The sequence below is a fragment of the Saccopteryx leptura genome, chromosome 3, assembly GCF_036850995.1.
Source record: "Saccopteryx leptura isolate mSacLep1 chromosome 3, mSacLep1_pri_phased_curated, whole genome shotgun sequence".
NCBI classification, from domain to species: domain Eukaryota; kingdom Metazoa; phylum Chordata; class Mammalia; order Chiroptera; family Emballonuridae; genus Saccopteryx; species Saccopteryx leptura.
In genome coordinates, this window is record NC_089505.1 from 115115737 (window position 1) to 115128962 (window position 13226).

At 41.1% G+C, this 13226-nt stretch overlaps 1 protein-coding gene across 4 annotated transcripts in view; it reads left to right on the forward strand.

Annotated features, from left to right (window-relative positions):
* Positions 1-13226, forward strand: part of NFYC (nuclear transcription factor Y subunit gamma) — a 68179-nt gene that overhangs the window by 28848 nt on the left and 26105 nt on the right. For all 4 annotated transcript variants that reach the window (XM_066375990.1, XM_066375994.1, XM_066375993.1 and 1 more), the window contains exon 2: positions 8706-8818. In XM_066375990.1, coding sequence (XP_066232087.1) covers positions 8714-8818 — 105 coding nt within the window. In that variant the 5' untranslated portion in view covers positions 8706-8713. The remainder of the gene's footprint in view (positions 1-8705; positions 8819-13226) is intronic.

Below are 13226 nucleotides of genomic sequence, written 5' to 3' on the forward strand. Positions count from 1 at the left end.
GGTGGCGCAGTGGATAGAGCATTGGACTGGGATGCTGAGGACCCAGGTTCAAGACCCCGAGGTTGCCAGCTTGAGCGCGGGCTCATCTGGCTTGAGCAAAATAAAAAATGCTCACCAGCTTAGACCCAAGGTCACTGGCTCAAGCAAGGGGTTACTCAGTCTGCTGAAGGCCCGCAGTCAAGGCACATATGAGAAAGCAATCAATGAACAACTAAGGTGTCGCAACGAAAAACTGATGATTGATGCTTCTCATCTCTCTCCGTTCCTGTCTGTCCCTATCTATCCCTCTCTCTGATTCTCTCTCTCTGTCCCTGTAAAGAAAAAAAATAAAATAGTTGGTATTTTTTCTCCATCGTACCAAATACTGATAGTGTTTTATTGCTGTCATATATGCATGGATGGTTTAAGTTGAGCATTAATGAAGGAATGAGGAAGAAGGTATATGAAGGTAGGATGTTTACATATCATTTCAATTCCAGAGAAACAGGTTTGCAAATACTCTCTTCATGCCTTCCTATCAATTTCATTGCTTATTCCAGTTGCTTTGCCTTTATTTATAACTATATTATGATCTAGCCCCTATTTAAAAGGTTATGTTGTAGTAGATTGCAAACAGAAATGTTATGTTTTTGAAGGAAAAGTATTTCTGCTGCCAATGTAAAAATGTGTCCTTGAGAGCAGATCTTTAGGAGAGCAGTGTGCAGCCAGTTCCAGCCCTTAGCCTTTTGGAAAGCATAATTTTTCTAGTAGGCAGTTTAAAAACTTTATACTTAGCCTCTTGGAGCTAGAAACAGACATACCCTCAAACACTAAACTTGGCATTAATAAGGAAAGGGTCTCCTGTAAGGCTACATTATTCATTCTTATAGTAGTGCGTATCATCTATATCCATTTATGTAGGTTTGGAACTTAAGTAGTGAGGTTTCTGGCACTAAGAAACCTTAGATGAGCTTAAATAAAGACTGTTGAACTCTCTATTCTGTCTAGTCACCCTGTCTTCTCTTGTATTATTCATTTACTGCATCCTCAAGTAGTGAAGTGTAGGCCTTCTATATCAGACACTCCTTAGCATAGGTGTTCGGTATACATTAGTCCTGGAGTAGCTTAGTGGAGTGACTGGCCCAAGGCCACTAGCAGCGGACAGCAGGCCAGTTCACAAACATAAGTCTTTTGATATTCAGAGAACTGCTATTTTTATTTTTCTTAAATTGTCAGTTTGAGGCTGGTTTTATTGTGAAGAGCATATGCCTCCTTAAGGCTGGAAATGCTTTCTAGCCATGATTGATAATGGTATACGTCCTTAGGTTTATCTGTACAAACATGAGAACTAAATTGTCTTTTGGTAGAGTTGTTTTGTTTTGAAATCTAGTTCTCAAATTTAGTTTTTATTTTTCTTTGTAGTTTGGAAGAGTATCTAAAATAGCAAGCACAAATTAGCTTTTATCCTACCCCCTTTCTTCTTACCCATCTATTCATATTAATATTCCTTCTTTTTCTTAAATTCTCACTATTTTTTAGTAGTACTGGAACATAATATACATGTGATAGTGCTGCCAATTGGGCTTTAAAATAAAAATCTTGCCATCTAATGACAGAAGAAAGCATGATTAAAATACAAGTCAAAAAGGGAGTGAAGAGGCCCTGGCCGGTTGGCTCAGCGGTAGAGCGTTGGCCTAGCGTGCGGAGGACCCGGGTTCGATTCCCGGCCAGGGCACACAGGAGAAGCGCCCATTTGCTTCTCCACCCCTCCGCCGCGCTTTCCTCTCTGTCTCTCTCTTCCCCTCCCGCAGCCAAGGCTCCATTGGAGCAAAGATGGCCCGGGCGCTGGGGATGGCTCTGTGGCCTCTGCCTCAGGCGCTAGAGTGGCTCTGGTCGCAACATGGCGACGCCCAGGATGGGCAGAGCATCGCCCCCTGGTGGGCAGAGCGTCGCCCCTGGTGGGCGTGCTGGGTGAATCCTGGTCGGGCGCATGCGGGAGTCTGTCTGACTGTCTCTCCCTGTTTCCAGCTTCAGAAAAAAATAAAATAAAAAATAAAAAAGGGGAGTGAAGATAAGTGCTCTGAACTCTCGGTGATGGTTGTTGGTGTATGTTAAGTTGGAGACAACGGGAATGTTGCGGTCACTCACAGCAACCTGCAGGCTGCAAGTTGGACTGGGCGGACCATTAAAGGGAAAGATGGTACCAGTGTTTAGATTTGTTTTTCATTCAAAACTGGTCTAAGATATTTGCTTACATTTGACAATGAGAGCATTATTTTTTAGGTAAAACCTGACTGCCTGGGATGAGTCAGGTATTGTACTTTAATAGAAGCAGCATTGGTCAAGGATTGGGCTTAATTTTAAAGGAGCTTTCTGTTGTCTTTTTTTCTTTTGAGTAGTTGTTGTGATATTAAGGTTTTAAAGTATATATTATCGCCCCAAGCCCTGGCTGGATAGCTTGATTGGTTAGAGCATCATCCAGAGATACGCAGGCAGTGGATTGATTCCCAGTCAGGGCACATACAGGATCAGACTGATGTTTCTGTCTCTCTCGTTCCCTTCTTCTTTCTAAAATGAATAATAATAAAAAAAGTATTATCGCCCCAAAGCATATGATTTAATTTGATTTTAGTTCAGCATTGTATTGTGGGTGTGGGCATATTATTACAAAGGGCTTTTGTAGAGAGAATGAGGTAATGCCAAGAAATAGGAGAGCTAAAATCGAAAGGTACAGTATATTAGAAATTAGGGAATATTGGAATAAAACCTTGTATTTCTTTGTATTTTATAAGGTTGATTATTTTGATACATCCTTACTATGTTCAGGCATATCACTAAGGGAGGATTTGGCAAGAATGCTACCTGATCAAAAGCAAGAGTTTGAAAGATTTCCAAGAGAATCTTAAAAGAGGAGCACTCTGCTTCTGGGATGTTTTGAAAACTGCTTAGGTCTCTTCTTCTTTCTTCAAGAATAATAAAGAGTAACTGGAGATTAGAGTGACAGCTAGATCAGCCACTCTTGAGTGATATGATTGAATTGTCTCATTTTTCCATGGTTTTCTCCTTATCTGCTAATAGGTGGCCAAACAGAGTATTGCCCTTCTCCTCCTACTTACCTATTGTCATAAAGTTTTCAAACTTTGCTAATCTGTCCTAGTCTCCTTTCTGAGAGGGGTCTTCTTTCAAAAGATTTTTATTTGGGAATGCTACACATCTATGTTTTTTACCTTGCAGTTTTCAGGACTGCACGTATGCCGTGTGTTTGTGTGTGTGTGTGTGTGTGTGTGTGTGTGTGTGTGTTTGTGACAGAAACAGAGAGAAAGAGAGAGAGGGACAGACAAACAGGAAAAGAGAGAGATGAGAATCATCAATTCTTCGTTGTGGCACCTTAGTTGTTCATTGATTGCTTTCTCATATGTGCCTTGACCAGGAGGCTACAGCAGACGGAGTGATCCCTTGCTTGAGCCAGCGACCTTGGGTTTAAGCTGGTAAGCTATACTCAAACCAGATAAGCCCGTGCTCAAGCTGGCGACCTCGGGGTTTCAAACCTGGATCCTCTGTGTCCCAATCCAACGCTCTATCCACTGCGCTACCGCCTGGTCAGGCATTGTATGTGTGTTTCCAATCATATGGATTTCTGATTGTACTCCTTTAAAGGCCCAGAGAGAACCTTGCTTATTTTGTATGACCACTTCCTTTGAATGTTCAAACAATCCCAATAAGTCTATTTCAGGGCCAAGCTTTCCAAGAGGCCTCTTTTTCTCTGAAAGACCATACCCAGCAATTCTCTTGCTACTCTTTTATTCAGGAGTAATTTCTTATCAGACTGCATGCTAGATGCTGTGAGAAATTCAGAAATGAATCATACTCAGGTCCTAGCCACAAGGATCTTCTAAATAGTAAGGGAAATATGATAAGACACACGAAAAATGTTTATATAGGGTAATGTGGTGAGGGCAGAAAGAAATACAAATCAGAGGCTCTAGGTTCATTCACAAGGAGTGATCACTTCCAGGTGGGGCTCTTTAGAGAAGACTTATGGAGAGGTGGCAGTTGAGTTGAACATTGGAGTAGTAGCCTCTTCACGATGGACTTTGATTCTCCCTTTCTAGCTTTGGAAAGCAGACTTTCTTCAAATTTAATTATTTTTATTATTATTTATTTTTAGTGAAAGAGAGAGGGACAGGCAGAGACAGACAGACAAGAATGGAGAGAGATGAGAAGCATCAGTTCTTTGTTGCATGCAGTTCTTTAGTTCATTGATTACTTTCTCATATGTGCCTTGACGGGGGGGGGGGGTAAGGTAGGGGGTATCTAACAGAGCTAGTGACCCCGTGCTCAAGCCAGTGACCTGGAGCTTCAAGCCAGTGACTTTAGGGCTCAAGCCAGTGACCATGGGATCATGTCTCTGATCCCATGCTCAAGCTGGCAACCCCGCTCGAGCTCAAGCTGGTCAGCCCGCACTTGAGCTGATGACCTCAGGTTTTTTAACCTGGGTCCTCAGCATCCCAGGCCGACTCTCTACCCATTGTGCCACCGCCTGGTCAGGCTAAAATTTAATTTTATTAATTGATTTGAGAGAGAGAGAGAGAGAAACATCAATTTGTTGTTCCACTTATTTATGTATTCCTTGGTTAATTCTTGTATGTGCCGTGACCGGGGGTCAAACCTACAACCTTGGCGTATCAGGACGATGCTCTAAATAACTGAAAGCTATCTGGCCAGGGGGAAAGCAAACTTTTTAAAACTAAAGAAATTAATAGATATTGGGGTTGAGATTGCTTCTAGCAGTAACCATTCAATACTTAATGTGATCCTTAAGTCTTTAATAAATAGTCAGGGAGCCTTATTCAAGTATTTATAAAGTGATTAATGAACATGAATGATAAATCTAATATCAATAATGAATTAAATCTGGGAAATTCTATACTGCATTTTTCATAAGAGTGATCTAAGCTAATGTGGCTTGGTCTTAAGGCAGTTTTGTCCTTGTCAACTGTATATAAATAGCTTTATCCCATGATAGAGATAGGAATTTTAAAATGGGATAAAAAGGACCATGGAATACAAATCTCTTTCTTACTTTTAAATACATACCTTCTCTCCTACAAGATGAACCTAACATATTTTACATGGGCTGTAGATATTATATATAGGCTACTTTTGTAGCAAAATCAATTTTATTGCTATTAATATAGTAATTATTAAAATAAGTGATAAGATTAAAGTTGCTTTATATTTTTGTTGGGGTGTTTGGTTAGCAAAAGTTGTTTCTGTTTATGATTAGGTTTTATTCTTTTATTGTGTGTGCGAGAGACAGACAGAGATAGATAGGAAGGGAGAAAGATGATAAGCATCAACTTGTAGTTGTGTTACTTTAGTTCACTGATTGCTTCTTATATATGCCGTGACCAGGGGGCTCAAGCTAAGCCAAGCCAGTGACCCCTTGCTCAGGCCAGTGACCTTTGGGCCCAAGCCAGTGACCATGGGATCATTTTAATGATCCCATACTCAAGCTGGCGACCCCTCACTCAAGCTTGTGAGATGAGCTGCACGCAAGCCAGTGACCTCGGTGTCCCAGGTTGATGCTCTGTCCACTGTGCCACCACCAGTCAGGCAGGTTATTTTTTATTATTTATGTTAAGTTGTACTTTGGTCAGCAAATACTGAAAGCATCAGTTTGTTTTTCTAAAATCTGTTGTTTGAGATTTGGTCTGATTCTTAAAGCCCCATGTAAAGACTGGATCTGCTTTAAGGAAAGCCTTTTGAATCAAAGTACGAACTTACGTTTTCTAGGAATTTACAGTAATAATTTGTGTTCTTACAATGGATATCGAAAGAATTAGCTACTAATCAACTCTGTGCAAAATGCTAGAAAACATTCTCCAAACTTTTTTTTTTAAGAATCTAAGCTGGAAATGGGGAGAGACAGTCAGACAGACTCCCGCATGCGCCCGACCGGGATCCACCCGGCACGCCCACCAGGGGCGACGCTCTGCCCACCAGGGGGCGATGCTCTGCCCCTCCGGGGCGTTGCTCTGCTGGGACCAGAGCCACTCTAGCGCCTGGGGCAGGGGCCAAGGAGCCATCCCCAGCGCCCGGGCCATCTTTGCTCCAATGGAGCCTTGGCTGCGGGAGGGGAAGAGAGAGACAGAGAGGAAGGGGGGGGGGTGGAGAAGCAAATGGGCGCTTCTCCTATGTGCCCTGGGCGGGAATTGAACCCGGGTCCCCTGCACGCCAGGCCGACGCTCTACCGCTGAGCCAACCGGCCAGGGCCTCTCCAAACTTTTTTGTCTTTTACCTCATGATAGGCTCTTCTGTCCCTGATGAGGAGAGTATCTTTGAAGTCAGGAATTTATAAAAAGTGGTTTCTGGTTGGGAAAATTAAAAAGCTGTAATTCTAAATCCAAAGCTCAAATGGAATTTGGTTTGTAAATTCAACTTAATGTAAAGAACAGTCAGAGCTGTTCAAAGATGGAACAGAATGCCTTACCAGTAAGCCAGTTTTCTGGAACCGGAGAAGGAGGAGCTTATATTTAAGCTACATGACCACTTAGGGTGGTGGGATTGAGCGGGGTTGAAGTAGAGCTGTGAGCAGCTTTTAGAGGGGTGGGCCTCGGTGGCTCTTTTTAATATTTTATTTATTTTTTGACAGAGATAGAGTTAGAGAGGGACAGACAGGAAGAGAGAGAGAAATGAGAAGCATCAATTCTTCATTGCAACACCTTAGTTGTTCATTGATTGTGTTCTCATATGTGCCTAGAATGGGGGGGGCTATAGCAGAGTGAGTCACCCCTTGCTCAAGCCAGTGACCTTGTGCTCAAGCTGGATGAGACTGCATTCAAGCCAGGCCCACATTCAAGCCAGGAAACTTGGGGTTTTGAACGTGGTCCAACACGTCCCAGTCCGACGCTCTATCCACTGCGCTATCGCCTGGTCAGGCTGGGTGACTCTTAATGTCTTTATTTCAGTCCTAGACTTCTATAATGCAGTAAAATATGAAGGACATTTTTATTGATGTATATTTTTGCCATTATCCATCTGTGATTGTCTGATTGAGATAGACCTCTCAAGTTAAAAACTTAACCTTTAATTCATTTTTGAGTTCCAAAAATACTTGTTAACTTCTGTTTTGTACCTAGCCCCACTCCCAACAGTAGGTGGCTCTGAGCCAGCCAAAGAGACATTCATGATTTATTGACTGCCCATATGTTTGGGAACTGATTGCGCCAAGACATCCTTAGTTGGAGCAATGTAAAATTTAAAAGCAGACTTTGCAGAGATGGTTTTAAAAATGCTTCTTGAATTGTTCACCTTTGTGATGGTTGTGGGAAAATATCAGAAGACAACCAGATGTTAACCAATTTTCTAAATCTCACAGACTTTTATATTCAAACTAAACTCACTCATTAGCAAGTATACAAGATACCACACTGGCAATCGTGCATATTCCTCCTTTGTCTAGCGGTTTGCATAGTAGATTTTGCTAACATCAGGGCTGTCCATAAATTCATACAATAGCAAAGGTTAGATTCTTATTTTAAGTTTTTAAATGATTATTTTCATTTCTAGAAAGAGTTTTTTATTTGCTCCATTTTAAAAGGTTAGAGTCTCTCTTCATTGTCATGAGTACCTTGTAAGACTATTAATAAAAATAAATAATTAAACTTCTAGATTACCTTGATTTCTTTGTTCTCAGTACATCTAAGAAAACAGTGTATAGGTTATATGTATATGGTGATAAATGAAAATGTAATGGGAGCCGAGTTGAGAACCTTAGTTTGTTACTTAGAACTCAGGATTTTATCTAGTCATTTCCAACTGTGATTCAATCTTCACTTTAATTCCCTCTAGGAGCTCCAAGATCATATTGCTTCCTAGTACTTAGAGTTCCTGTTGATGTATAGAGCTTCTTGTAGGCCTCCAGCACTAGAAATTGGCTCCAAACCTTTTCTCATTACATCATCACCCACTAATGTCATTATAGCAGAGTGAAGTCTGCTTTGAAGATTGTACTCTTGTTTTCCTTCCATTTCTTTCCTTTCATCATTTCCTTTAGAAGGAAAAAGAAAAAAATCAGAGACCTGTAGGACAATCTGAGGCAAACATCTAAGTGAATCAAACATTCTCACAGTCTAACCCTAGATTTATCAGCCTTCCTTCCACTCCGCTGATGGAGAGTGATCTGCCCAGCCTGCTTCCGTGTGGAGTCTGGAAAGGAACACGTTTGGTCATGTGACACCTGCTTTGGTGCTTTTCTTTCAGCCCTTCAGAATTAGTTCTTAATGACTTACAGAGCTCTCTGCCAGCATCCTGTCACTGGCATTGTTAAACCTTTTCGAATTTCCCAGAATACAAATTCATAGGACATCACTAAGTTTCTAGTTCTTTGTGTTTGATTAAACTGTTTCTTGCATTTAAGTGTTTGCCAGATAAGCATTTAAGCCATTTGGAGTTTTTTACTTTTTCCCCTGTAAGTCTTTTAAGACATTACAGTCTTATCTACAGTTAGAGCTGATTTGGGGATCTAACTAATCTTTCTTCCCCCATCACAAAGCAGTTGATTAAATGTAGGTTCTGACCCTCTTCTTTCTATCTTAAATTTCCCATTGTTGAAACATTGTATGAAGTAGTAAAAACATCCACAAGAAAAAATATAAATAACCTGGACTGAAAATCTGACTTTATTATTATTTCTAATGTGTCTTGTATGTGTTTGTTTTCAGTTGTCAAAATGTCCACAGAAGGAGGATTTGGTAGTACCAGCAGCAGTGATGCCCAGCAAAGCCTGCAGTCTTTCTGGCCCCGTGTCATGGAAGAAATCCGGAATTTAACAGTGGTAAGAAAGAATGAGAAAGTTTTGAAGAGTGTAAAGAGCTAAGAGATGAATAACCAAAACTTAGACTAAAGCATGTTTAATCTCAAGCACACTTACCAAGGCATAATTTATTCCTGACCTTTGGGTAGGGAAATGAAAATATAATTTACCTTAGATAAGGTAACTACAAGGATTTTTTTTAAACATCTGATGACTTTTATTAGGCAAGTGGATTTGCCGTGGATGCTTTGACTTGGAGGTAGTTTAATGTGAGACATATCTCTTATAGAAGCAGAAAAGCAGAGCTCTGACTTTCCTTTAGTAGCTTCGGCTCATTTCTTAGGCCCAGTTTAGTGGCCCTGCCAGATTTCTACAATAGAACCTGATGAAAACTATTGGACAATTGATTCAACAGCAGATATGGCCTGACCTGGGTGGTGCAGTGGGATAAAGCGTCGACCTGGAACACTGAGGTTGCCGGTTTGAAACCTTGGGCTTGCCTGGTCAAGGCACATATGGGAGTTGATGCTTCTTGCTCCTCCCCCTTCTCTCTCTCTCTCTCTCTCTCTCTTTCCCTTCTCTCTAAAAATCAATAAATAAAATAAAAAAATACCATTTCTTAAAAAAAAACAAACACAGCAGATATGTTCTAAGCATTCTTCTCAGGTTTTAAAAGATATACTTAGATTAGGGTTTCTCAGCGCAGCATTATTGACATTTCATCCAGATAATTTTTCGTTTTGAGGGGTGTCCTGTGCATTGTAGGATGTGTAGCAGCATGCTTGGCCTCTGCTCAGTAGATGCCAGGAGCATTCTCCCCTCTCTTGACAGGCAGATGTCTCTTGAGGGCTAACATCATCCCCTGTTGAGAACCGCAACTTAAAAGAATCAAATATGACCCTAGCGCTTGGGGAGCTTACAGTCTAGCAATTATAACTAGAGTAATTATTCAATAAGTGTATTAAATATACTGCTCACAAAAAATTAGGGGATATTTTATCGCTTCACATGTGAGATGAAGCGCTAAAATATCCCCTAATGTTTGTGAGCAGTATACTTCCTGTGTCAGGCACAGTGATGAGTCTGAAGCAGTAAAAGTCAAAGTGCCGTGGGAACCCGGAGGACGTAGTGCTTGTTTCTCCCTGGTTGAGTTAGGGAGGCTTTAATTAAAGGGGACTTTTTTGGGGTCTTGAAATATTAATAAGAGTTCACCAGATGGAAAGAGTGGGAGAGTATGTCTTTAACAGAGAGACTGGCATTTGTAAAAGTAAGGAGGCCCCAAAGGGAGGGCCTCATGTTTAGAGGAACAGCAAGAAGTTCAGAGTGACTGGAAGTTCAGAATGACTGGAGGTTCCAGTGTGGGTCGTAGAGGTGAGGTAGGAACAAGGACTACAGCAGTGGTAGCAGGAGGTGAGACAGGTGTGAATTGGAATATAGTGTCATGTCCTTAATGAAGAATGGTGCATTTGGTGTCACTTCAGCAAATACTGAAGGAGCTCTCTGTTAGATGTGTCATTCCTGCCCTTAAGGTATTACCATCTTAGCAGAGCAGACACTGGATTCCTTCCTAATGTAGAACTCATGTTGAAATTTCTTAGAGTTATTGGCTTTTAACCTCTGACATACTCAACAAATACTTATGCACCCACTGTGGCTATACCAGATTCCCTGGATTCAGTAGCAAACCAGACAGACAAGGTCATTGCACTCACAGAACATGTATTCTGGTGGGGGAGACAGACTATGAACAAGTAATGAATAAATAAAATAACTCCTCATTATGATTAGTGTCCACTAACTTCACAGATAAAAAACGAATTCTTATTCTGAATATACTTGTGGGTCAGGTTTGTTTATATGGTAGCTTTTCAGAAATTGAACTTGGCCTTTCTCCTAGTCACCTGTGTTCACATGTGGACTTCCACTAAAAAGTCATTGTTTCTCTTGTGTAATAAGAGTGGTGGTTTATCTACACTGTCTCCGATATAAAAGAGGAGGCAGGAAAAAATGAAATTATGAAGTCATTAGCAGGGTCTTTTGTTCATGTTTTAAAAGGATAATCTCATGGTGAAGCTTATCAAGTTTTAGTGCTGAGGTCAGCCTGGTATAAAATTAGTGTCCTCCTAGGGTGTGTGGGATTAGGTCAGTACAGCAAGTCTGCATTCCAGCTGCTGAGCACAGAAACAGAAATCCAAAATCAGGCAAGTGGCCAGAGAAACTCCGGAGGTTCAAGCTCAGCACTTAACTTTTCTGTATTTTGTCAGGCTTTGATTTTTTTTTTTTTAAATTGTGGTAAAAAAAAAAAAAAAAATTACCATCCTAGCCATTTAAAAATGGTTCCGTAGTGTTAAATTCACATTGCTGTGCACCATATCTCCAGGACTTTTTTCATCTTGCAGAGCTGTAACTCTATACCCATTAAACAACAGCTACCCTTTCCTCCTTTCCCCAGCCTTTGGTAACTACTGTTCTACTTTCTGTTTCTGTGACCTGATAAATGTGGAATCATACAGTATTTGTCTCTTTGTTACTGGCTTCTTTTATTTAGTATAGTGTACTCAAGGTTCATTCATGTTCTAGCATGTGACTGGATTTCTTTCCTTCTTCAGTCTGTATGTATATATGGAATATTATATATACAGATGCTACATTTTATTTATCCATTTATCTGTCTCTCCTTATGACATATGACAACATCTGCTTCTTTGACTGCACCTCTATCTTTGTAACATTGCCAGGTATTTTAGTATTATATTTAGTCTGCCTTTCCAGAACTTAATAACACATAAATTAGCCTGACCAGGCGGTGGCGCAGTGGATAGATGTCGAACTGGGATGCCGAGGACCCAGGTTCGAGATCCCGAGGTCGCCAGCTTGAATGCGGGCTCATCTGGTTTGAGTAAAAAGCTCACCAGCTTGGACCCAGGGTCGCTGCCTCAAGCAAGGGGTTACTCGATCCGCTGAAGGCCCGCAGTCAAGGCATATATGAGAAAGCAATCAATGAACAACTAAGGTGTCGCAATGCACAACAAAAAACTAATGATTGATGCTTCTCATCTCTTCGTTCCTGTCTGTCTATCCCTGTCTATCCTTCTCTCTGACTCTCTCTCTCTGTAAAAAAAACAACCCCAAAAACCCCCATAAACTAGACTTCCTCAGCTATGTCAGAGGCTCTTAGGTTGACATATCAATGTGTCTAACAAATTCTTAAAAATCCATATGTTCTTGCCTGACCAGAGGTGGCACAGTGCATAGAACATTGAGCTGGGATGCTGAGGTCCCAGGTTTGAAACCCCAAGGTTGCCAGCTTGAGAATGGGCTGGTCCGGCTTGAGCGTGGGGTTGCCAGCTTGGTGTGGGATCATCAGCATAATCCCATGGTTACTGGCTTAAGTCCAAAGGTTGCTGGTTTGAGCAAGGGGTCACTGGTTCAGCTGGAGCCCTCCCCCCTCCCCAGTCAAGGTATATATGAGAAGCAATCAGTGAACAACTAAAGTGGCAGAACTACAAGTTGATGCTTCTCATCCCCCCCACCTCTCTAAAAAAGAAAAAAATTCTATGTTCACACTATCCAAACATAAATAAATCTTATGAGAATATTCACAAGGTGTTGTGATCTTCAAGACAGGGACAAAGATTGTTCTAAAAACAAGTAGTTGAAGCTTGCTAGGTGATACATACTACATGATATATTGTAAATACTGGCCCTAGTCATTTTGGTCTGAGTTCTGCAAAAGTAATTTCATCTTTCATCTCAGAGTGGCCATCATGCCCTCCTCACTCTTGTAATTGTGCATAAATCCAGGTGGTGTTCAGCTGGAATTGAAGTTGGTTAAAAATTGTACAAAAATGATTGTACCCCAGGATAATTGTGTAAAATACCATCTTCCTGCTCAGCAGAGCTCTGGAAACAATAATCGACAGACTTTTTGCCATTGAATTTCACCCCCCTAGACCTCTTTAAAAGTGAGCAAGAAAAAGCTATGTTTGTCTTTTGCAGGGTAGCTGGGGAGGCAACAGTGCTGAATCTTGAAAAGAAAAATCTAATCTTCCCCTAACTTACTCCCTACATTTCATTCAGCCTTCAGTTAACTGTAATTCAGTGCCTAGGTCACTTTCTTTGTTTGCCAGTTACATCTTTTCCTTCTTCAGTGCCTCCAGATTGGACAATGGCATTGCTAACATTACAGTCAAATCAGATAACCACTTAAATGAGAACTTGGAGGGAAGGTTGGTGAATTGTTATAAAACAGGTCCTGTGTTGTTTGAGCCTTTCCTGTAGAGCAGTGCTTCTCCAACTTCATTGTCTAATGAATCACATGAGGATCTTGTTAAAATACGGATTTTGATTTAGTAAGTTTGGAGCAGAGCCTGAGATTCTGCATTTTTCTGAGTTTCCATGAGACGCCACTGCTGGACTAAGGGCCTCA